General features: G+C 39.4%; 2 protein-coding genes across 2 annotated transcripts in view; one reads left to right on the plus strand and one right to left on the minus strand.

The window, feature by feature from the left end:
• pdzd2 (PDZ domain containing 2) overlaps positions 1–4,056 on the minus strand; it is a 60,975-nt gene extending 56,919 nt beyond the window's left edge. Inside the window, exon 1 of the mRNA XM_046034046.1 lies at positions 4,051–4,056. Coding sequence (XP_045890002.1) covers positions 4,051–4,056 — 6 coding nt within the window. The remainder of the gene's footprint in view (positions 1–4,050) is intronic.
• Positions 4,057–4,128: 72 nt separating this feature from the next.
• npr3 (natriuretic peptide receptor 3) lies at positions 4,129–26,993 on the plus strand. The gene is made up of 8 exons (XM_046034048.1): positions 4,129–4,180; positions 16,751–16,873; positions 18,772–18,947; positions 21,392–21,527; positions 25,108–25,202; positions 25,331–25,448; positions 25,550–25,634; positions 26,152–26,993. The coding sequence occupies exons 1-8, from the start codon at positions 4,129–4,131 to the stop codon at positions 26,261–26,263; spliced, it is 897 nt and encodes a 298-aa protein (XP_045890004.1). The 3' UTR covers positions 26,264–26,993.

The raw sequence follows: 26,993 nt of genomic DNA on the forward strand, positions 1-26,993 counted from the left end.
AGGAAGTGTCTTTTAACGAAGCAGCCCCCGCCGCACGTTTCACCTACGTGCACAAATTTTCTGTGGTACGTGTATCTTGTCCAGATGCACAAAAAAGCCTCTTGGAGCGATGCCCTAAAACCAACAGGAAGTCGGCCATTTTGAATTTTACGTCAAATTTTGGATGATTTACACACTTCGTACTTTAACAAACTCCTCCTAGGGATTTAGTCCGACCGACTTCAAATTTGTGCTGTGCCTTCTAAAGGCATTGAAGATGAAAAGTTGTGCTATTTGCGAGTTTTCGTCAATGGGTGTGTCCGTGGCGTGGCGTCAGAGATCAAGTCTTCGCCATGACACGGAAGTTGTTGTAACTTACGTGTACATGCTCACATCTGAAACAAACTTTACGTGCTTGATAACTCTCCCACCCCGCTGACATCTACACACCAATAATGATTTATATTCATAGCGGCAAGTGCTATGTAGCTCCACATAGGGGACACAGGAAGTGACATATAGCACCTTCATGCGGCTTCGGAACCGCGTAGGAAATTCACAGCCGCACCGGCAGAGCTCCAGAATATGCAACTCGGCCGGTTCACGCGCGGACGCGCTACAAGTGCGAGGGCCCGCCCAACGCTGCTTGCAGCTTTAATTCAACTTATTTCCATATTCTCCCCTTTTATTAGATTAGAACATTGCATGGCATATAACTTCCCATACAGGGACATGCCCAAACATTTTTTTTTGTTCAACATTTTTATTGATATGAAGGTGGTGGGGGGGATACAGACATATCCAAGAACATCTATTACAGCAGTGGTATAATGATAAGACATTACATCACAAGAGTATTACAACTATATAACAGTGAAATAGTTGGGCAGGTTTACAATAGATTCATGTAGCTTTTGACTTCCAAAAAATAAGATTAGATGACAGGTTTTTCTAGGCTTCTACAGATGCTGGTCGGGCCTTGTTGAGTCGTGCAGTAGTATGTTCCAGACTGACAATGTTATTAAGGCTGTGGATCCAGAACGATTTCCTACATATATCAGGGGAAAACGAGTGCTCAAGAATAGGTTTTCTATGCAGAGGTAAACCCCGAAAATACCATTTTATATTGAACTTGCTTCAAAGTAACATCATAGCCATCATTAAGAACATGTGTAGAAACGTTCCAGGTGCAGAACTGTGGTATATGTGACAGTCCTATGTAGCGTATAATCTCACCCAAAATCTCTTATAGGGTGTAGTGTATGCTCTGTGAATGGTTTTAAAGCCAGATTCTTAGAGGCCATACTAAGATTGGACCACACTCTATTCCAAAGAGTTATATTAAAAATTCACAGCTCCCGACTCGAAATGTCTTCTATTGGCAAAGGCTTTGCTCTGAATTCAATTAGTTTATTATATATCGTGGACACATTTGCCCAGTAGTGGCGCAACCCATTGTAACATGGGGTGTGAGGGGAGGGGAGACTTCGAGGGAACTCCATATGCTTTCAGGGCTGATCTTAGTTGAAAGTATACAAAATAAGAGGATGCAGGGAGAGAGAACTGTGTTCTTAAGTCTGGACTGAACGAAGACCTTGGGCAACATATAAGTCACCATACTCATTTATTCCCAGGGATGACCAAGAAGGGTGGATAAACAGTCGGCTGCCACATAATAGAATCTGGTTATGCCATAGTGGAGTGTTCTGACAGTATTTAAGTAGGCCTCCCATCCGACGTCCATCTTGCTTCCACACCCATATACAGTTTGCAATGATGTGCCCAAACTTATTAACTATTTAGTATTTAAACTACAGAACAGAATACTTTGCAGTCACATTTCAGTCTGTGTGGTATCACTTTGGTATATTTAATCCTTTTCCATGCAGTTGTGGACCCTGGGTCAACCCGTGAGCTGAGATGCCTGATTCGAAATGACCAATAATAGAGTTCAAAGTTTGGGCGAATCCTGGGCCGTCTGTCATCCCAAATGAAATTGGAAACCATAGAGTGGACATCTTTGAAATAACTTAGAGGGGGACAGATGGGCAGCATAAAGAAAAGAAAACTGAGACATGGCAACACATTCATTTGAATTGTATTAATTCTACCTTGAAGAGATGTCTTTAGGTTCCTCCATCTTTGAACATCTGACTTTATCTTGTTTAGTAAAGTGTTGAAGTTGTCACTGCTTATTTCATGTATGTTTTAATGAATTGTAATGCCCAGGTACACAAAAGGGTTTTTATCCTAAATATATGAGGGGATAGAACCCTGTGGTGTATATTATTCAGAGCCATCAGGGTGGACATTGTCTAATTTATTTTATAACCTGACAGATTGCTAAATTTATCAAATTCAGGTGAATAGAGGTGCTTTAGCATATTTCTTAAGATCGCTCGTAATTAGGGATATCGGCCTGAAGCTGGAGCACTCCAGGGGATCCTTTCCCTTTTTCAAAAGAAGAGTTTTTATTTAGACATTTCAGAGCTATATGCAATTCCTCCAGCTCTAATGGGGCCTCCAGGCAATCTTGGCCTGTCTGTGAGATACAGGGTAGCTCCAAATTATCAAGAAAACTAGCACGTCATTGAAATCAATCTCAGATCTATGCAAATTTTCAAAAAATGCAGTGAATGTGTTATTAATGGTCCTAGGATTTGTTGTGGTTTTGTTATCTGCTGTCTTTACAGCTGTGATATGTGCCTTTGTTTCACAATCTTTTAGCATAAGTGCTAGCAGGTGACTTGGGCATTCTGAGTCAAAGTAGTATTTCTGTCGTGTTCTAGGGAAAAAGTCTGCATTAGATAGAGGTAGTGTATTGTATTCATCCTTCAAAAATCCAAATAAAGCAGAACAATCATCTGAGTACCCACATTTTTGTAAGCTGTGTAGTAATTCTGTTTTGTTTTCTAGCTCTGTGATCCAGTGGGTTCTTGATTTAGCTACAGTCGAGAAGAATAAAATACAGAAACCCAGAATAAAATTTGGTGCTAGCTTTATGCCGTTAGCAATAACTATGTCAAGTTCTCCCCCTGGAGATAGAGGAGTCCTTCAATTTCTTCTTGGACGGCAATAGTTCAACCTCCTTTTTACGTGATGTTCATGGTGGGATAGGTGTCCAATTATCCAAGATATATCATTATTGAAAAAGAAGACTATGTACGCAGAGCTATAAACTACACTGGCATCGCTGTCGAGGGGTCACATGGTCTCCTGCCCAAACATTTTGAGAAGTGGTGGCTCAATTTTCAGAAAAAGGACACCCCCACATTCGCCATGACTTCTACTGATATTAGCACATTATATATGTAAAATCTGGGGCTGTCCCCGACTAAGGATTTACATAGTTGAATCAGAATCGTCAAGTCCTGCCTATAGTCGACTGATAGTCAAACACAGTAGCTCTGCTTTAATCTTGAGAAGCTGCAGAGCTGCAGTCTCTATTCATTCAACTTATACTGTAAATTTCCAGCTAAACTGAGGCTTTCTGAAGACCCTTTTCTCTTTCTGTCTCGCCTTGTGTGAGTTTTGCGTGCATGCCGTGATGCCGACAACTACATGCATGTCGCGGTTCCTCACGGGTCTATTTCAAGTAACCGTCTATTTAAAAACAATATAATATTCTTTGTGTGGTTCATTAACGGTGATAAATTATCCGAAAGTCCCGTGTGGTGCAGACGACTCGGCACAACACCAGTGAAGCTGGGGCTCGGTCTCTTCAGCAAGCATTCCTCTTCCGCCACCACACACACACACACACACACACACACACACACACACACACACACACACACACACACACACACACACACACACACACACACACACACACACACACACACACAACACCTACACATGTGCACTGACGACCCAGGTTTAGGGTTACAATTTAGGATTTATTTTAAAAACATTTATTAAAACATAACTTTTAAAAATATTTATTGAAAGTTTTATTCTTTTTACATATTTATTTACAGCATTAAACATTGATATATATATTGTAATAGGCTGTATATTAAGTTATTGGGAGAAAACTGGTAGTTCTATGTAAAATCAGATGTTGAGTACCCCCATATCGGCAAAATGGCATGATCCTTGTTTTGCTGCAAAGCTTCGACTGTTGGACAGACACTCGCGCCGTGAAGCATGGCGGGACTTGTAGCGGCCGCGGTGCAGACGCCAAAGGTTGTTGACGCAGGTCTGAATTATCACGCACTTTGGATGCCTCAAGAAGGAGCTAGAGAGCACCTGCTAATAACATGTTATGTCCCAGTATGTTAAGTGTGGACCACACTGTGAAAATTTCATGTTAATCAAATGATTATAAAACAGGGCTAACTTCCTGTTGGCAGTAGGTGGCACTCTGACTGTAACTGAATTTTGGCATGTAGATGTGTTCAGCACGGGACTCTTCTAAAGTATGTAAAGTTTGGTACAGATTCTAGCATCTACAGTGAAGTTACAACAACCTCCTGTTTCATGGGGAAGCATTGATTTTAAACGCCATGCCAACAGACACATCCTTTAAGGAAAACTCACAGTTAGCATATGTTTTTATAATTATTGCCTTTTAGACCACTCAGCAAAAATTGATTACATTACATACATTAATTCATCAGGAGGAGATCATTAAAGTACGTAACCTCTAAATGTAATCCAAAATGGCTGACTTCCTTTTGAACTTGGGGCATGGCTCCAAAAGTTTTTTTGTGTGTCTTGTCATTGTACATGTCACACCACGCCATGCCACGGACACGCTTTAAAATTGCCATGGGACTGGAATTTTGTGCAAAGTTTTGTAAGTTTTTAAGCATGTTTAGGTTGCCAAAAATTCACTTACTCTGCAGAAAGAAGAAGAAGGAGAAAAAGAATTCCGTCATTTTCATTAAGGTCCTCACATCTTTCATGCTTGGGCCCTAATTATATATTTACATGTATACACCCAGAAAATAATTCTGCAGTGCATTGTATGCAGGGGCTCAGGAGGTAGAGCGGATTGCCTGTTGATCGGAAGGTTGGTGGTTCAATCCCCGGCTCCTCCAGGCTCTGTGTCAAAGTGTCCTTGGGAAAGATTGAACCCTGAATTGAATGTGTGCTAGTTTCTGTTTGTGCACTTACGCTCAGTGAATGAATGTAGTATAATAATCATTATTTGTAGAGAACTTTTCAAAAACAAGTTACAAGTGTAAAGACAATAACACCCAAAAGACAATAAATTAGTAAAGTAAAAATAGAATAAAATAAAAGGGATAAAATAAAGTCAGATAAGATCGGGAAAGGCTCTCCTATAAAAGTATGTTTTAAGAAGGGACTTAAAAGAGTTCACTGACTCAGCTGACCTGATTTCCTCAGGCAGGCTGTTTCAGAGTCTCGGGGCCCTGACAGCAAACGCTCTGTCCCCTTTAGTTTTCAGTCGGGACTCTGGAACAGACAACAGACCTCTGCCCGAGGATCTCAAGGTACGTGCTGGTGCGTATGGGACTAAATGGTCAGAAATATAACAAGGCGAGAGGCCATGAAGAGCTTTAAAAGTGATCAATAAAATTTTAAAATCAATTCTAAAACATACTGGGAGCCAGTGTAATGAAGCTAAAATAGGGGTGATGTGGTCATATTTCTTTGTTCTGGTTAAAAGCCTGGCACCCTTTTGGTGCGTTTTGAGATTATAATACAATAAGAAATCAACATCTTGTTTTAACAAACAAACATGTTTTATTGCATTTTATTATTTTAATCACAATATCTAACAAGATGGGCTTCAGGATAAGCTGACACACTGGTATAGAAACACAAACACACACACACACGTAGGAGAGAGCACAGAGGCCCAGAAGCAGAGGCAGGTAATCACTTTTGACTCATGGCAAATTCTCGCATGCCACGGACAATCATTCTCACATAATTCACTTAGCATGAGCAAATAAAGTGCGGCAGGGTAGCGTCGAAACACGATAAGAGTAACAATGCATGTTGTTTTCTACAAAAATAAAAGCTTACCCCAAGTTTTTATCCCAACTAAGGTCAAGGGTGTATAGTGTCTTCAAGCGCCATGTAGCAGACGTCAAGTGAAGTCCTTTTACTGACTGTATCTGTGTACATAAAGTTTTCTGTTCTGTTTTTTATAACCAGTATTTCAGGTGTGCTCACAAATGATTTATGAATGATGAATGACTCTTTTTGGTGAAGTCACTGCTTTCCTAGATGATCTCAGTCATTAACTTGGACAGTACAAGGTTATCATAACCTCTAAGAAAAATGGCGAAAAGGAGAAACAAAACAAAAACAAGATCCAAGTTGTAATAAAGCAGAATTATTATTTAAGGTTTAAGAGCTCACCTTTATTTACAGCAATAAACATCCTTTACACCGCCTTCAACTTTCTTTGTATCTTTGATCAAAAACACAGGTACGGCTGTTACATCATCAGCTTCTGTCCAACAGGTCTGGCAAATGTATTGCCTGAGGCTGTGCATTTATAACTCAATTACAGGTAGACCTGTGGCTGAGATGAATAACATGATGTAACAGAGCAGAATCAGTTTTAGTTCAACTGGACAGTGGTGGGACAGGAAACCAATATTTGTTATTGACAAATTCAGTTTTTGTAGACAGTCATGTAAACGGTGACATACATATTTCCTGTGGTGAGACCACACCTAACTTTATTAATTCACCAAAATCACTAAAAACTAAATTAAGGCTACCTTACGTAGACCACATACTATATATGTAAAAAATAAATATTCTGCTGTATCTTCACATTAATACAGCTGTCAGTGTGTCTTAGTGGGGATTGCATTGCTTTAGAGGCAACAAAGGATTTGATGTGATTGACCAATAGTTTATCCCAGTCCCTAGCACAGCTACCTTTATACACTGTAATACAAGCAATAATACACTACGTGTTCTTATATGGAATATAGAGCATATATTTAAAGAGAATATTTGAAACAGGTGAGGAATACAAGTCATCTATATGTGCATTATTATAAAAATCAGGATACGTCGGGGTAGATTTTCACTTCCACACCATCAACCTTTAGCACACACAGAGATGACTAGTTTTAGCTAGATTTACTAGTTCGACGTTGCATTTTACTTGGGTTTCAATCGCATTTTTATAATTGATATTGTTTCTGGCACTTTTGGGAACATTATTTTTTTATATACGTAAATACATTAAGAAATGTTAATAAAAGCAAATTGTCTTTATTTGTAGTAACTTTCTAGTCTTTCTGACCACTCATAGCCCTTTACACTACATCACATTCATCCAATTCATTCACTGATGAGCAGAGGCTAAGGTGCCAACTGCTCCCCAGATTCAGAAATTAACTAATTCAAACACGGATCGGGAGCCAATTGGGATTCAAAATCTTGCCAAAGGACACTTCGACATGCAGGGTTGGGGGAGCTGGGGATCAAACCGCTCTACCCTCTGAGCCACAAGCCCCTGTATAAAAAAGGAATCTTAAAATTTTTGCCTCATGATAAAAAAATGATTTGCCAATGGCCACCAATATTTTTAATGACTTGCATGGGCCTTACATCCACTGAATCTGTCCGTTTCTTTATTTCTTCACAACCTATTTTAGCTGACGACTTATTTTAGCTGAAGCAGTCTCCACAGCCTCCCACATGCTGTTCTAAGATGTGTAGTTCTTTCCCTGACAGTAGATATCATGCTTGAGGAGGGCTCACAGGTTTTCAATGTGGTTTAAGTCAGGAGAGCAAGGGCGCCAAGTCATCGTGGAGTACTTTGATGTCCTGCATAAATATTATCTTCCTCTTTAAGCCTGCAGACTTCTTCCTGATTTAAGAAGATGTCTTCCAGAAACTGTCACTAATTACGTGAATCCATTTTTTAGGCCATCTGTAACTCAAAATGGTCCAAGTTCATCATTGATACTTCCAGCCCACACCATAATCCCTTCCCAGCCTTGCTTGACACCTGATCAAACTGGCAGTCTATGTCCTTGAGTGATCCAGACATGGGCTCACTCATCTGGTCAATCAAGAGTCACCCTCATCTCGTCGGTTCATAAAACTTGAAAGTCAGTCTTCAAGTATTTGTTGGCCCATTGTTGATGTTTCAGCATGTGTCTCTTATTCAGTGTGGTCTAAGTGTAAACCTTCCTCACCCTAGCAGTGCTTCTGAGTACTTTGCACCTTGTGCTTCTGCAGACTCCAGGAAGGTTGTAGTTAATGAAAGTGGCAGCACTAGACGCTAAACAGTTCATGGAGACTTCATGCTTAATTCTTTGTAGCGCTCAAGAAGTTAACTTGTGGCTTTTCTTCTAATTTTTGCGACCCTGATTCTGTGTTTCTGACCCTGATTCAGTGATTCTGATTTCAATTGTTTTGCAATCAAGCAATTAGACCCCCTGAAAGTGACTCCACCCAATGAATGAAAGTTGAAAATAAAAATATTAATATAAAATAATTTAATTGTTCATTGTCACAATAATTTAAGCTCAAGCACCTCATTTGATCAGCTACGGATATGGCATGTCTTGCTCACAGATAAGTTTAGTATTTCTCTGCTCCTGAGATTCTGTCCTGATGAGGCAATGGCTGTGATAAAAGTAAGTATTGTAAGAGACATTGAGGAATATAGTTTTTAATCATTATTGTCTACGAATAATAAAAAACATTTCCATGCTTTTCCATAATAACTTGCTAGAATGTATGACTGAGATAAGATATTTAAAGTGAAAGCTGTATTCATTACCTGTACGGCCCTTCACATTTTTGAATGACAAAAATATTTTCAGTTGACCCTTTGCACAATTCTTATTTATATTGACTTCTCTTTCATTTTACCAGCACCTCATGATTTGTTGGTAAAAATCTCTTCATTAAATTGCTACATATTTATGCACCCTTAACTGCACAATATTACAACATGTAACAACCACTTATAAGGGAAAATGAATGACCTTTTCCATGATTGGTCCATTTCTGATTCTAATCCTCCTGAGACATGTACTCCCATCCTGGTTCTGTATGAACCCTTTGTGTTTGGAGTGAGCTCCCCTTAGACTTCTGCATAGTTGTAAGGCAATAACTCGCTTTTACTGTACGACCACAAATGTCTCAAGGTTAGCTTTAAAGGGCAAAGACAGCAAAAAGGAACTAAAGACAATACTGGCAATAACAACAAACTGGAAAAAATCAGTCAGCTTATCCAGCAGTCATTCAGTCAGGTAATCAACAGTATCTATGTATGTCAAGGTTTGGCTCCATCCAACTGAGACAGATTCATTTTAAAAGGAGCTTCACCTCTCTGACAGACGGATCCAAGATAAATCCTTGTTTTTGGAGTAATGGCATTACCAATTTTCACAACAGCCCCTATTTGCATATGCTGTAGTTTTACAAGTTTACAGCCAACACAGGGCACTTGAAATACACTGTGGGCACTCAGTAAGTGCACCATGTGCTGCCCCATTCCTGAGTTAATTTGTAACCAACATCAGTGCCCTAGCAAAAAGGAAATCCAGAAGTTTTGAAATATTGCTGGCTGCAAGCACTGCCCCATGGAAGGGCTTGCAGAGCATACACAGGGCCAGTAGTGTGTGTAGAGCCCAGTGTAATTAAAGGGTGCTATAGTGCTGGCAGGACTGAGGTGAAGTTTGTCCCACTGACTCAAGGGATATTTCAGGAGGTGTGTTTAAATGACAGAGTTGTGAGGAATGTTCCAGCAAGACTCTGAATCTTCCTTATTAACAGGGACGCTGGGGTTACTGTGTTTTCAATTGCAACCCCTGTTTGTGTAGCTACTTGTTTGTTGGTTTATTTATTTTAATCACTGGGACACCAAAGAAAGCTAATATTAACTCAGTGAAATACATTTTTACATTTGATATTTTTTGGCAAACACTCACTCACTACATAACTTTCAGTGATGAAGGTGGGAAACGTTGGAGAACCAGCAACAGACAGCTAGATTTTGAAAGTATTCAACCGGAAAACTCCTACCCCATTCCTTCAGGCCTCCCTCCAAAGCCACTTCCCCAGAACATATGTTCATGTGTAGTGAGTGCACAAGGCTGAGTGCGCGTAGGTAGCCAGGCAGATAGGCCAGCCAATGATTGGCTGTACTTATTCCAGTCCTGCGATAGCTACTTGTACCAGATTTTTTCTGTGTCAGATCATTTGATTGATTGATTGGTGTCAGGATGTAAATAGAATTTCAACAAATATAACTATAATTTGCCTATCCTAGTTTAAAAAGATCTATAAATGAGAAAAGCTTCTGCACTACTGGATCTCCGTCACTGGTAACACAGTTGACAGTGTATCACTGTTCTGCTCACTCTGCCTGAGAACATTTTGGAAGCACATAGCTAGATAAAGGAAGAATTCTAACTATGGAGGGTGTGAAGGAATTTAGGGGTACTATGACGCATGTTTCCAAGGTCACAGTAGGGCCAATTGCTTAGCAAAAGTAAGCCAAAGGTGAAAGCGAGGAACCCAGGTCAGACTCTGTCTTTCCTCTCTGTCTGCTTGTCAACTGACACAGCTGAGTTGATAATGATGCAGTTATCCATTTGTTAGTTAACCCAAGGTCGAGATTATCTTTATTTTGCTTCACTACAGACAGACTGACTGGTACTGTGTAGAAATTGAAGCATGTGGCTTAAATGACACAAATGTCTCAATTTCAACCAATAACCAATAGACTCTTCACAGATGTATAGTGGGGTGAACAGTAACCTTATTTGGACACTTAGAGAATCTCTATAGGTCTAGAAATGATAAATATCCCCAGACAGGAAGTATTCTACAGATGTGGTGTTCACACGTTGGATGCTGGCCCCGTGTCTCCTTAGTGTAGGGAAGTCCCACTCTCCAATAGCGTACTGCGTTCCTCCTCTAGATGTGGTCAGGAGAGGGACCTGATAACAGGCTGGTTCCGACTTGAGGCTGTGGTCCACCTGCTCTTGTTGGACAGTCCAACCCCAGGTCCTCTCCTGCTCCTGGGGGTGGCAGGAGAGGCGACACAGTATGGTATGAACTCCTTCTAACCAGTTGTGAAGTTTTAACAATGTGAGTTGTGGCGCAACTTTGTGTGTGTAAGCAGTGTGGAAATACTCACCAAGCTCAGGAGGGGGAAAATAAGTCAAGGAAGCCCTACTCCTTTGTTCCTTGAGCTGAAGAAATTTTTATTCAAGTACACTTCAGCCAAAAAAAAGGGTCTAGCAAAAGAAAAAGAACATCCTCGCCTTATAATTCCAAATAACTGCAATTTATAAAACAGACAGGAAGTTACAGTACTTGATCCACACTTGCTGGGATTGGTTGGAGTCCGCTCGGGCAAAGCATGTCAAGTACTTTGGGATTGGCCTGTCATCCATATCACACCAAATGTACCCTTGAACATAGTAGACAGCTGCTTGCCTACTCCTGCAAATGCACACCTGATATGAAATTCAATAGTCCATTAAACAGTATATTACAATAAAAACACTTAAATCAAGCAGTCCAGTAACAGTGAAGTAGATAAAAATTATGGATATAGTCAAAGTAAAACGAGAGCCAAGAACAAATGTTAAAGAGTACTTAGCTAAACCAAATGATTGTATTCAATCGATACACTTATAAAAAAAAATACTATCAATAAAGTCAATTTTGACAAAGTAAAACCTGTTTCTGTTTAACTGAAATATCATTCCACATTTTCTCAATAAAATAAATGCTTATCAAATCAGAACTAAGTTAACCAAATAATTATAAACCAAAAAATACCAGTAATACACTTTATATATACTGATACTCCTTTTCATGTAAACACATATTTGTTATTAGAACTATTGGTAATTTAGCGTCCTGAATCGTTTTCAAATATTTATCATCCTTATTACATTCTTGAAAACATCATGCTCTTCACTAGTAAATATATCTCACACATTTTCCTGAAGCTGTCATCATCATCCAGTAAAACAAAACCCTCGCACCATGCTATCTACAGGTATGTCAGGGACTATTTTGTTTGTCAATTTGAATACATTTCTCTTTCTTCATGTTGTCAGTATATTTAAACAGTGGTTTCAAATCTTGTGAATATTCCATTCCCCAAAGCACTTTCATAAGGTGTACAAAAAACAAACTCAGCCCCCTGGGTCCAGGCCTTGACTTATTATTTGACTTATTATTATTTACTTATTTTGATTAAGGAATAACATTTTTATAATGGTAATTAATCAACATACCAACATAAGTTTATAAGATAACTTTAGCAGTGTATTCATTATGTATGTATTCAGTGCATTCAGCAATATTATTTTATAAGATGATTCCTTAAAAGGTGAAAAAAAGAATAATCATAAGATGATTTCTCTTGTTACATTTTCATTTTTTAGAGTTAAGCACATTTGAATACATTTCCCTGCCAATTATATGAACTTAAAATACTTCTTTCTATGCCACATTTTTGAAACATATTCTTCTTTCCACTTGTTTTTTCACTATTTCTTATTTGTGGATATACAACAACAGCCAGGCTCAATAAAACTTCTTCATCACACCTGAACCCTGAACACAATTTTTTTTTATAACAGAGTGTATTTGTGTACTAACTCCTCTTCACTCACTAGATTCAGTGTTCTGATCTGCCACAACTTAACTTGATTGATATTTGAAAGGCACGTGCAAGAATGTACAATGTCCAGTGACTACCAAAAATTTTAATATAACCACAACTTTGCATCAGTGTCAAATCAATGTATTTAGTACACAAATCAGTGAACAGTCAGCCTTAAATTAGCGAGAGAATAACATAAACCAAAAGGCAGAATTGTAGTCTGTCAACTATGAGTTAGAAAAAATACTCGTAATCTGAGATTTTGAGAAAAAAGTCATAATATGAGAAAAGAAATTGTAATATTTGTCATAGTAAGTCATGTCATAGTAGAAGAGGTTGCTTGGAGTCATAGTGCACGTGTTAGTATTTTCTGCAGTCTTCAGTTATTTAGACTTGTAAACAGGTTGGACTGCAGTGTGGCTGCTTTCCGCTGACCGATAGCGTTGTGGCCTGCTGTCTCTGTCCCCCTTGCTCAGAGACACCTCTGCTCTGTTTGGGACTGTCTCTCTTCTCCAGGATGCTCAGGGAAGAATTTTCTTTTCTTTTTTCTCATTTAATTATGGCTTCTGTCTCATAATATTATAAGGTTTTTCTCAAAATAACATGACTTTTTTCTTGACATATCAGAGAACACAGATTTGTTGGAGAGATTCTGAATGTAATAATAATATAATCCATTATATTTTGAATTGTCAGCTGCCTCCTGAATTTTGTGTTTCCCTTTACATAAATAGACATATTCACCAGATTGCAGACTACTTAATACTTTTGTGTACCACATTGGAGGGTACACATTTGTGTGTGTAATTTCTGTGGTAGGTGTATCATGTCCAGATGTACAAAAAAGCCTCTTGGAGCCATTGCCTAAACCAAACAGGAAGTCAGCCATTTTGGATTAAATGGTCATTTTTGGCGATTTACACACTTTGTACTTTAACAAACTCCTCCTAGGGATTTAGTCCAATCGACTTCGCCATGACACAGGAAGTTGTTGTAACTTTACTGTACATGCTCAGATCTGTACGAAATTTTACCCATTTAATAAAAGTCCCGCACTGCCATGCTAACATTCACCCGTGGTCATAGCACCACATTGTGGCAACAGGAAATGACCTTCAACGAAGCAGCCCCCATGGCATGTTTCACCTACATGTATAAAATTTCTGTGGCACATGTATCATGTCCAGACGTACCAAAAAGTCTCACGGAGCGATGCCCTAAACCCAACAGGAAATCAGCCATTTTGAATTTTATCGTCATGTTTTGGATGATTTACACACTCTTTAACGAACTCCTCCTAGGGATTTAGTCCTATCGACTTCAAATTTCTGCTGTGCCTTCTAAAGGCATTGAGGATAAAAAGCTGAGCTATCTGTGAGTTTTCGTAAATGGGCGTGCCCGTGGCGTGGCATCCGAAATCGATAATTTGCTGTGAAACAGGAAGTTGTTATAACTTCAGTGTGCATGCTCAGATCTGCACCAAACTGTACATGTAGAATGAGAGTCCCGCCCTGAACACATCTATATGTCAATAAACACACAATGTCATAGCACCACCTGCTGGCAACAGGAAGTGTCAAGTTTTATGCTGTTATGTACTACTGCCAACACATTTGCCTCACCTGCTTCAAAACAGTCTCAGAAGAGCCATAAGACATTGATGATGCTATGTTGTGAATCTTTTTCGGATAACTGTGTGTCCTTGGCGTGGCATCAAAGTTCGCTGCTTTGCCATGACACAGGAAGTTGTTGTAACTTCGCTATACATTTTCATATCCCTACCAAATTTCACACATTTGATAAGGGACACACCCTGAACACATCTACAGGTCAAAATTCACTGCCACCTGCTGGAATCAGGAAGCGTCTCTTCAAAGATGCAGCCCCTGCGCACTGAATCACCAATTTGCACAAAAACTTTTGTGGCACATGTATCATCCCAAGACGCACAAAAAAGCCTCTTGGAACCGTACCCAAAATCAGACAGGAAGTCAGCCATTTTGATTTGAATGTGCTATTACAGCCCATTTATGGTCTTTTACAAGGTCCGAACTCCTCCTAGGAAATTAATTGGATTGACTTCAATTTTCTGCTGTGCCTTCTAAAGGCATAGACGATGAAAAGTTGTGCTATCTGTGAGTTTTCGTCAATGGGCGTGGCGTCAAAGATCAACTCTTGACACAGGGAGTTGTTGTAACTTCAGTGTACATGCTCACATCTGAACCAAACTTTACGTGCTTGATAACTGTCCCGCCCCGAACACACTACACGCCAATATTAATTTATAGTCATAGCGCCAAGTGCTATGTAGCGCCACAAAGGGGACACAGGAAGTGACGTATAACACCTTTATGCAGCGTCCGAAGCGCGTAGCAAATTGACAGCCGCACCGGCAGAGCTCCAGAATATGCAACGTGGTCGCCTCACACCCCGACGCACTACAAGTGCGAGGGCCTGCCCAACGCTGCTTGCAGCTTTAATTTCTTTAGATGTTCTTTAGATGGTAGGTCATATGCTGTACTGGTTACTGGTTACTGGTTTACGCTGCACAAAGTGATCTAATTTTCTTCTCACTGACTTCTCTTTTTTAACGTTATTACTGCTATTACTGCTAGATTTCACTGGGCACGGCTGCATCTGGTTCCGGGTGCCGGAGGTGATTGCAGCCATTCTAGCCAATCCTATACGGTGTCAGAAACAACACAAGTGAAGGACTAGTATTGTTGTACCGATACAAAAAGTGAAACACACAACAATAAACAGGACACAGCAGACCATTGTTTCTCACTGAAATCTCCAAAATGAAGCTCTGGTTATAAACCTATATCTGCATAGACACAAGCCTCTGACTTGAAATCACTCTTGGTAGTGATGTATTTGTCAGTTGTTTTTGTGCAGAGGATATCCTTCTCCCAATAAAGAAAACGCTGGAATCCGTATTCTTTCTGCATGTCTGAGATTGTTATGTCGTTAATGACGGTTTGCCTCGGGATCCAAAAATGTGGTAGGCAAACACCAAACAAAAGAAAACAGTCCGTTCTCACCCAGCAAGTTAGACCGTGAGCTAAGGAAATAAAGTTCAAGGCTGAAAATGGGTTACCTCCTGTAGCAGCTTGAGCCTATACTATATAGCTGTGGTAAAGAGGCTGCATTTTCAGAACACACAGTCTAAGGACAGTATTTCTTGGACCATAGTTTTTTGTGACAGTGCCACCTAGTCTATTGGTGTGCCGCAACACAAAGGAGGTTGAATGGCCATCTGCTAGCACACTGGCCTTGAGGTCAATGTGCGCCTCTGTAGGGTCAACCAGTCAACATGCATAGAGTCACTGACTTAGGTTTAGGCACGCACCCCTGAGATGGTTAGGTTATCCTAACCATCTCAGGGGTGTGTGCCTAAGGGGCCTCGGGGGGCTGTCAATGCCTTTAAGACTAACATAGATAGCTAGCTAGCTACTCACATAGTTTTCTATATTTTAGTGACATCATGACCATGCCACAGGTGGCTCTTGTGCTCCCATGAGTGGCTCGGCCAGTAGGAATATAGTACTTGGATTCAGCAGTATCTCACATTCAGGTGTGATTTAATGGACCAGAGGGATTTTGCTGCTGTTTTTGTGTTCTTTTTTTCTTACATATAGACCGCTTTGTTAAGGCTTCTGGCCTTACATGTAGGCCACTTCTTTGTTCCCATCACGTGAGGTCCAAACACCCTAACCAACAAACGCAATAAGTACTAGCCAATCAGAGGGAGATTTCCCAGAGTGTGGGTAGGAAAAAAAGGTGTCAATCAGGGCCTTTGATGTGACACCTATGTGTGATACTAATCATTCCCACCAGCCAGCAACTGCAGAAACGGCAAAGACTGGGATTCACTTTGACAGAAGGATTGTTTTGCATTTAGAATTTGCCTCTGAATTGGGATATGAGTACTGATATAGTAAATCAAAATTTTTTTGTATAGTTGTATATTGCAAGAACAATGTATAGTTATCACATTTTAAAGTAAAATCACACTGTTTTGGAACCACTGACCTATTTGAAATGATTTTTTCAAAAGTGGCTTAACTTCCCCAGGTGTCAGTTTTGAACTGATGAAAATTATGAAAATGTTCTCTCAATGACCTTATGAATATTACTACTAAGATCTGGTTAATGACAAAAACTGTATTTGTCTTGCAGTGGTGATCATGTGCATGGGAGCAGACAAAATACGAGAGATCATGCTGGCTGCACACAGACAACGGTTGACCAACAGCAAATATATGTTCTTTAATGTTGAACTCTTCAATGCCTCTTCTTATGGTAAGACTAATAATAACTCTATTACTCTAGTATACATTTTATGCAGACTTAATGTCTGAATATGCTTTCTATTTGGTGTGAATGCTGGATGCATGAGGGGCGGAATGTTCAGAGCTAGATTGGGTGACTTAACAGAGAGCAAAGAAGCTGTAAAGTTGTTTTAAAATATTTTCGTCAATATGCTCCCTCTCCCACAATTTTCACTCCTCAAAACATCATTTATACATCTAAATGTAGGAAAATCTGTGCTGGTTGCAGACATGTAACTATGCAATCAAACAGTTAGCACAGTCAGCTTTAAAGTGACAGCAGTGACAGTCAACTGCTGTATAGACTACCATTATAACTGAGACCAGGATTTTCAGGAGGGAAGTAGAAATCTCTCTTTATTCATACTTTTTGCTATGAATTACATTTAAACCTTAATATGTTCCACGTCGTTCATGCAAAATGAGAAAATTGTGGACCTTTACACACACACACACACACACACAAAAAAAACAAAACAAAACATGGTAATCTTTTTATACAAGTTGGGATGAGCCAGACTTTTTGAAATAAAAGCCCCTACGTTCTATAACAACAGGAAACTATTAGTGGATGTCTTTTTTTAAAAAAAACAACAAAAAACCCGACAGTAACTATAAAGGAACTCAGGAGAAGGCCGTTTTTTTCAAAATAACAATAAGAACTAAATGAACTTTTCCCATGCCCGTCAGTTACTTCTTTACACAAACTTAAGCCACCAATGCAATTAGCTCCCAGGCATTAGTCAAGTAATGCAGTTCAGCTTTCTAAAATCTTCCTATTCATATAGACTTTTCATGTATTTCATCATAGTTCTGCTGAAAACTATTGAAAACTTGTGGTGTTTAACATTTTTTCATACATTATTGGTATTATTCAACTTTGAAAGCCAGTAATTCAGTTTAGCAATAGCTTTTCAACAAAACTTAAAATATTCCACATCTTTTAGTTGGTGGAGATTAAACCAGAGCTAAAAGTATCTCAAGCAAGACTCTAAATAAATGATAATGTTGTTCTTCATCTATTAGATGTGGAACTAGGCAGCTGTTTGCTAACATGTCCTGTATGACAGTCAGACACGCTACATGCTCACTGACCTCCCTCACTTTTACTTTTGCTCTCTTTCCATAAACGGGACACTAGTGTTGTAGTCAAGACTGCCCGAACCGAGACCAAGTCAAGACCAAGACCAAGACCAGAGTTTATCGAGACTGAGACAAGACCAAGACTTTTAGAGGCTAAGACCGAGGGAGGGCGAGACCGAGTCAAGACCAATACCAGTTCTCTACATTACATGACATACAATAAAATGTGGAACGAGATAATAGGTAATTCTCAAACTGATCTGAAAGATCCACATTCCCATTAAAATCCCCACATACAAACACTAAGAGCTGAAATCAACGTAAGCGTCTTTATTCAAAACTCCTTTTCCATGCTTATCATGACGGGTAGGGGTGACAGTCTTTAACAGGTACAACACATTTTTAATTAAGGTTATTGGTTGCATTTGAAGCAATACATTTTACATCCAATCAAATTAAGGATGTTAACAAATAAATCAGACAATGCACAGGCAATTTCTTGATATTCCTAAAGTTCTGGTCTTGCCTTTTCTTGAAATAAAATCTCTAGTCTTCAATGTCCGAGACAAGGCCGAGAACAAATGCGGTTGAGACAAGACTAGGACCATCAAAAAGTGGTCTTAAGACTGGTCTCGAGTACCATAACGCTACGGTACACCACTTCATGCAATGGCAAACTGGGCAGGGCTCATTATTTTTGAAGTATATTTTGATCAAACAATTAGGTTTTTAACAATAATGTTTGGAAAATGTACCTTGTTCTGTCCTCTTTGAATTTAATTCTAGGCAATGGATCATGGAAGAGAGGAGATAAATATGACAACGATGCGAGGCAAGCCTATGCTTCTCTGAATACTGTGACGCTACTTAGGACAGTCAAGCCTGAGTTTGAAAACTTCTCCATGGAAATGAAAAAGTCCATCAAAAAAGCTGGGTTTCACGACTGCAAAGACTGCGGAAGTGTACGTATGTCTGTCTAACTCACACTCAAATTACTGACTGATATATGATGAATTTGCAGACGCTGATAAGTCAGGTAATACTTGTGTGTATTTATAATTACGCTGCATTAGCAAAACAAAATGTTGGACCACTAAAAGCACCATGTGTGGTTCACTTTTTATTTAGGGCTGTACGACCTCTGGGAAGAGTGAATCGAAATACAAAAATATAGAATATGTATAAATGAATAGCCACTGAAACTTGGCAGCCCTTTTACAGGGTTGGAATCTGTTTCCTTCAGTGTATACAACTTTATTAGGGGGTTAGGGTTTCAAAAGCATTTTAATGAATCTGGTTGGTACTTGTTTTCAACATTTGTTACTACATTTACACATTTCTAAAATTCAAAAATTAGTGTTCTCCTTTTGGTTGTCTTGAAGGTAGAAACCCTTTTAAGTGTCTGCTTAGTTAATTATCATAACCTGAACCTGCTCTAACCTTAACATGAAAGGAGCATATATCATATTCCATCTCCTGGAATTGTCATGACATGATTAGCTAGATTGTTTTAGTTGAGATGGATCATCACTGACAACATCGGTGTTTGTCTTGTTGGACTATTTATTTATTTACCAGAGATAATGCACATTAATCAACATTGTGGTTTACACTAATTAAACACAACATGCTTTCTATATGTCAGTTTTGAATCTAGGATGATTCCAAGGTATTTAAAATCAGACACCAGTGTGATCTTTTCCCCCGTTAACAAGAACATCGGGTTGAGGAGACTCAGAAGGTCTCGGCGAGGAAATACAAATTGTTTTGTTTACATTCATACAGTGTAAACATGAGTTATTTAACCAGTCATACATGGGCCATGGCTGCAGTTAATTTGTTTGTAGCTTGTTGTTTCTTTTTAGCATGTACATAAATAACTGTCAGCATACATTTGTATGTTGACAGATTGACAGGCTAAGGGCAGGTCATTAATACACAAGCTAAACAAAATTGGGCCAAGTATTGACCCTTGGGAAACACCATTATTACTGTTGTCGGAGGTGTTTGGGCACAGGATGTGATGGTTAATGGTATTGAGTGCAGCACTAAGATCTAACAAGATCATTTGTAATTTTCACCAGTGCTATCTCTGTTCTATGATGCGCTCTAAATGAAAATCCTCAAATAAACTATTGTTATTTTGTAGGTATTTTATAAACTAGCATATTGAACAAACCTGGGCTGAGGACAGCGCTCGAGAAAAAGTCAGGGGGTTTTTAGGATTCATCCCCTGTGCCATTAATGTCTGTGCCAAAACGTGTTTCATTCTAACTTCTAATTTTTTCATTTGTAATTGAAGTGTTTGACCTGAATGGTGCAAGATGAAAAGTCAGGAAATTACAAAAGTCTGTCTGTACAAACATCCATGGCAGTCCATTAGTTGTTTGGATATTTCAGTATGGACTAAAATGATGATGACAGAGAGGCTGACATTGTAATCCCTAAAGTCATGCCACTACCATTGCTAAGAAGTATCAGGTGCGTCTGTATTACTATGATCAGGAGCAGTGGTTTGAGTTTGAGGTTTATGATAAACATGCATGATAATAATAGTCCCTTGTCAGTGTCTGATGTTTGTGTCTTTTAGTGAGAGATCACTCATTCAGACTGCTGCCCACTATGGAAAGGATCTTGTGTTGCGTTCAGTTGAGCATCTTGGTGGTATCGGTCAGTTGCTGAAGGTGCTCCTATGTTCATCCAAAAATACATGAAGGGGGTGAGAGGTGTTTCCATGATGCTTTGTGGATTGAGCAGCATTCTCCTTTTCACTTGTCGGTGGTTGCTGCTCTCAGCCTAGTACCCCAGCACCTCACAGAGTAGAACAGACCACTGGTCACTGCTTAATGATAGAATGGATGGATAGATGTTTAATGTCTGGAGCATCCATAGTCGGCACTGAGCCTTCTTAGCCCAGTCCAGGAGGACTCCTAGATCCTTGTTGTCCTCATCAGCAGGACTGCCTGATAATGCTGTAAAGATGATGGCTCAAGTGTTTCTGGACTTGTTTTGGTAGGGACATTTTGAAATGAGTAATTATACACTCATCATGTAGGTGCAAGGCTATCAGAAAACAGTGTCAATGAAAAATTAAATTTTGAATTTTAGATGGCTACTACTGTATGTTAATATGGCTGAAAAACATCTTTCAAATAGTAATAATAATTTTAAAATATGCCAATTTTGTCTGGAAGGGGCTAAGAAAATTAAATAGGCAGGCCTTACCCCTTTGAGCCCGACCGGCAATGCCAGGTCTGCATTACTGTATTCAAGTTATCAATTATCAATCGCATACATTGTAAAAAAAGACATTGTTACTCGGATCCATCATGCAGTGTAATTTCAATCAGATGGTGGCAGCTACTGTACAATCACTTCCTCTTTATGACTATATGTTCCATTTCAGGTCAACATGTTTGTTGAGGGATTCCATGATGCCATGTTGCTGTATGCCATCGCCTTGCACGAAGCCATGAAAAATGGTTACAGTAAGAAAAACGGTACAGAGATCACCTCACGCATGTGGAACAGAACTTTTGAAGGTAAAACACTGTAAAACACTGCTTACACCGAGTCAGTGATAATAATAATAATAATAATAATAATAATAATAACAATTAAAGCTGCAAGCACCGTTGAGCGAGCCCTCGCCCCCTTGCGTGCCTCGGGTGCAGCGAATTTTGGGATAGATCTGACCCTGTTTAGTCCATTTACATGAACTTCCTTTTTCATGGCAAGACATTAATTCAGCGCCACGCCATGGACACACCGTTTGATCAATCAAAAAAAGCTTCACAATTTAACATCGCAAGGCTCTTAACATGCTACCCACATTTGAGGTTGATTGGGTAAAAGCTGTAGGAGGAGTTCGTAAAAGTATGGAGGGTGTAAACGGGTTAAAATTTCGTAAATATTTCAAAATGGCTGACTTCCTGTTGGGTTTAGGGTATGGCTCCAAGAGGGTTAATTTTAAGTCTAGAGATGGTACATCTGCCCCCCACATTTCGTACAGCTACGTAAAAAGTACGGCGGGGGCGGCTTCTTTGAAATTTTGTGGGGGGCGCTATGGAGCCATTTTTCCACAAGCACGCTGCGCAACCATATTAAATAACAGAAAACACCCCTTCTGACATGCGTGGCAAGTTTTCTCAGGTTTTAAGCAGTCCTAGCCATGTAAAAGTTAAAAAATCTCACTGAGACCATTTTTGTCCCTAAGGTGCTATGTGTCATAAAACTGAAAAATGAGGTATTGGAGGTAAAGTTTGAAACATGCCCTTTCCTGGTGCCAGAAGGTGGCGCAGTCACTATGACTGGATATTGACATGTAAGACTCTAATGGGCTGAAATGTGAAATTTGGAACAGATCTGACCTGGTCTACTTCCTTTTTCATGCGAAACATCCAAATTCAACGCCACGCTGTGGCCATGCCATTTGAGCAATCAAAGAAAGCTTCGCAATTTAACATCACAAGGTTCTTAAGATGGTGCTACCCACATTTGAAGTCGATCGGGGGGAGCTAAAGCTCTAGGAGGAGTTTGTCAAAGTACGGAGCCTGTAAACAGGGAAAACGCTTGTAAATAAATCAAAATGGCCAACTTCCTGTTGGGTTTAGGATATGGCTTGAAGAGGCTTATTTTTAAGTCTGGAGAAGATACATCGGCGACTCAAGTTTCGTACTGCTAGGTACAACGTACAGCAGTTGCTGGTATTTGAAATTTTGTAGGGGGCGCTATTAAGCCAATTTTCCACAAACACACCCCCAAACCATATCAGCCAATACAAAACAACGGTTTGGACAAGCGTGCAAAGTCTCGTGAGGGTTTGACCATCCCTGGCCATGTGACAGTGTGCCATGTGGCACTATTGAGCCAATGTGCAACCTTCAGTCTTAAAAATGACATCAAATCGAAACATTACCAGGTTGAGTCAGGCCGCAAAGTTTTGTGGCTCTTTAAGCATCCTAAAGGCCTCAAATGTCTGTTTAAATATTGAAAATGACGCAGGAAGTGCCAAATTATGGACTTCCTGTTGAGCAAAATCTCATAAAAAAAGCAGAAATGTGGACTTTTGAATAAAAGCAATAATGACACCAAATATCATGAAGATCAAAGAAACTTTTTTCAAAACAAGGTGTTTGTTTAGGGGCGCTATTGAGCCCCTTGGCCACGCCCGACCCCAATCACTGCAGAACATTGGATTTCCCACCAGACCGGAGGTGTGTGAAAATGTTCGTGATGATTCGAGTATCCTAAGGCCTTCAAAAATGACTTCTCTGGGGAGAAAAAAAAAAGATAATAATTTGAGTAAAAACAATAGGTTCTTTGTACTTCGTACTAGGAAACCGTTGGTGCCCTTGCAATTTCATGCTCGGACCCTAATAATTAGGGCTGACCCCAAATAGTTGAAGATTCAATGCTTCAATGGGCGGAGCCTGATTCGACTGTCAATCTCACAGTCGAAGCATCGCAGTGAAACAAGGATCATGCAATTTTGGCGATATGTGGGCGCCCAGTGTCTGATTTTACATAGAACCACCAGTTTTCTCCCAATAAGTTAATATACAGCCTATTAAAATATACATTTCAACGTTTAATGCTGTAAATAAATATGTAAAAAGAATAAAACTTTCAATAAATGTTTTTGAAGTGCATGAATAAATCCAAAATTGTAACCCTAACCCGGTCGTCAGTGCACATGTGTAAGTGTAGCGTGAATGTGTCCAGTGGCAGTGGAGGAACGCTTGCTGAAGAGACCGAGCCCCAGCTTCACCGTGTTGTTCGCACCTCGCGGGACTTTCAGATAATTTATCACTGTTGATGAACCACATAAAGAATATTTTATCGTTTTTAAATAGCTGGCTACTTGAAATAGACCCGCGAGGAACCGCGACGTGCATGCAGTTGTCAGCAGCAATAGTCTAATGCACGTAAAACTCATAAGACCGGTGAATGACAGGAGAGAGAGAGAGAGAGAGAGAGAGAGAGAGAGAGAAAAGGTTTTTCAAAAAGCCTCAGTTTAGCTGGAAATTTACAATGTAAGTTGAATGAAAAGAGACTGCAGCTCTGCAGCTTTTCAAGATTATAGCCCCTACTCGCAATCGCCATCAGTCGACTATAGGCAGGACTTGACGATTCTGATTCGACTATGTAAATCCTTAGTCGGGGACAGCCCTAATAGTAATACATTTGATTTATAGGTGCCTTTCTGGACACTCAACATCACCTCACAAAACATAATAAAACAGTACAGCAATAAATTGATAAAATTAACAACTATAATTACAGTGCATAAAATCAGGGTACATAACAACAAAACAAATATTGCTGTGACCTGATAAATAGTGATCATGTGGGATATGCAACGTTGCGGATGTCTAGTGGAAGAGAGTTCCAGAGACGGGGGGCAGAGCGACTGAAGGCTCCTTACCTCATGGTGGTCAAACGAGCAGGAGGTACAGTGAGGTGAATGAAGAAGAAGACCTAAGAGTACGGGTGGGTGTGTTAATATGAAGGAGGTCAGTGAGGTACAGAGGAGCAAGGTTGTGAATGGCCATGAAGGTCAGGAGCAGAGTCTTGAAATCCATGCGGTATTTAAATGGGAGCCAATGAAGCTGCTGAAGGACAGGAGTAATATGATTCATAATATGGATAACGTCCATACAACTATGATCAATGTTACTTGTGTGGTGTAATAAAAATCGTACCCAAAATATAGTAAATAGTTAATTATCCTAAAAAAAATCTTACTCCAGCAAAGTTCTTCCAAAAATGTTTGCTGTTTCAAGCATTCAGTTTTCCTGGGCGGGTAGAAGTGTAAATACCTCCTGGGTCCTGTTTCAGAAAACGGGTTTAGTGAAAACTTGAGATGAGGGAAACTCGGCTTTCTGTTCCAGAAAGATCGTTAACTAAAACTCTGGGTAAGTTACCCATTGTAACTGACGTTGTGAACCAACAACATTCTTCAACAAACTCTTGAGTTTGGCTCTGACTCTGAGCTGAAGCATACAGTGACAAGACGTCCGCTGGCTGAGTCTCCTGTGTCTAACTACGTGTGTGTCTTTTTCTTCTACTTTCTTGAGTGTAGCTAAATGAAGTTCTCATTGTTTTCATGATGGTGGACAGGAATCGCTGGCCAGGTATCGATGGATGTCAATGGTGACAGAAATGGAGATTTTTCTTTGATGGCCATGACCAATGTTGAGGCAGGAACATATGAGGTAAGAAGATGCAAAATTCCATCATTGTGATGTGCAACCCCAAACTGTTAACATTCCCTAACAAGCAGAAGATGGTAAATGTGCTTAGGAATTTCGACTAGATGATAATATTGTTTATTAACTTATAGGTGGTGGCCAACTACTTTGGTGTAAATGGAACATTTCAGCTGCTGCCTGCCTTCAAAGCTGACCATTTCACGCTGAGCGAAAGATTTAAAGCACACACAGAGATACCGGACAAATCATGTAAATTAACATTATTGTTCACTGAAACCTGTGAAATCTTACTTGGAATTTGTTGTCTACAGTATGTATGATGGAGTACCAATGACTGCTCTTCCTAACAGGTGGACTAGGAGTATCAGCTTTGACTGGAGTCATAGTGGGAGCTGTTCTGGGAGCTGCAATGCTTATAGCATTCTACTTTTTCAGGTAACAATAGGCGACATTTATCTTGTCTTGACTTGTCTGTTAAGTGCTGTTGGCTGGCTCAGCAATCAATTAAACCTGCCCTCCCACTCAAAGGCTTCAATGCTTTTATATTCCTTTAGAAAATAAATTATGAACACATTTGAAAATTACCTTGACATTATTTTTGACTGTAAAAATTGATGTCTTGTTTACTTAGTTTACACTATCCATTCTGTTGGTTTTAATCACCAACCACATAGCTGAGAAGTGAAGGATTCCAGGACACTGCAGTCCAGCATTACAAGGGACACAATCACACAGGATGGAAACAGACCTTCAGCTGACCCATATTCTCTAAATCTTTTAGAGGTTTAGAGAACCTAAATGTTTGTTAAATGTAATTGTTCATTGCATGGAACAAAACTGTGCACACCGCTATGTTTATGTAAGTACACTATATATATATATATGTATATGAAAATAAACACGTTGAAAAACAAGATTTTTTCTTTGATGTGATTCCTTCCTTCCTGTGCAGAAAAAACTACAGGATTACCATTGAGCGTCGCACACATAGTGAAGAGTGCGACACCAGGAAGCACCGTCAGCTGCGAGAGGACTCCATCAGATCAAACTTCTCAGCAGCATAATCATCATCAGCAGCAGACCCTTCACATAGAATCACACATCTGAATGTGACCAAAGACTTTGTAATGGTTGTCAGTGGAGCCATTCTGTTAAAAATGAGACATGTTGTGTTTGTATCCTATAATGTTTTGTAACTCAGGACAGTTGTAATAGTCACAAAGCACCACTTACTTGGATTTTCTGTACACAGGTATATGACTGTATTGGTGTAGAGAAAGCTTTGGCCATAATATTCTTTATGTGTTTTTTTTTTAAAGAATTTGTTTCATTTTTTAGAATGAATACCGGAATATAGGCTAGGTCTATATTTATAGGTTTTAAGCTACTGATATTAAGCTACTGATATTGTAGGGTTTTCAGCAGATCCAGCAGTCTCCATACAAATCTTATTCCTAATTTGTAACTGAGCATGTTGCTCCTAAAATAAGAAACACTGGGTAACCTATCATCTTGAAAAGTGCAACTCTTCTACACCTGGATTGCCTCATTTACAGTATTTTCATTTAAAATTTGTATATTTAATAAATTCAGTTGCTACCAGATTACAAAATTGTGGTACTACTTTCTGGTATTTAACAAAGCATTCTTTATTAATGGTTAATACATTAATTACTAATTCTTTATAGATCAGTAATAAGCCAATAATCAGAACAACTCGTGTTAGGTCGAGATTGTTTTGGCTTAATGGCTAACCATCTTCTCAATGAATTAAAGGAAAACTATCATTTATTA

The sequence above is a fragment of the Micropterus dolomieu genome, linkage group LG21 (genome assembly GCF_021292245.1).
Source record: "Micropterus dolomieu isolate WLL.071019.BEF.003 ecotype Adirondacks linkage group LG21, ASM2129224v1, whole genome shotgun sequence".
Classification (NCBI taxonomy): domain Eukaryota; kingdom Metazoa; phylum Chordata; class Actinopteri; order Centrarchiformes; family Centrarchidae; genus Micropterus; species Micropterus dolomieu.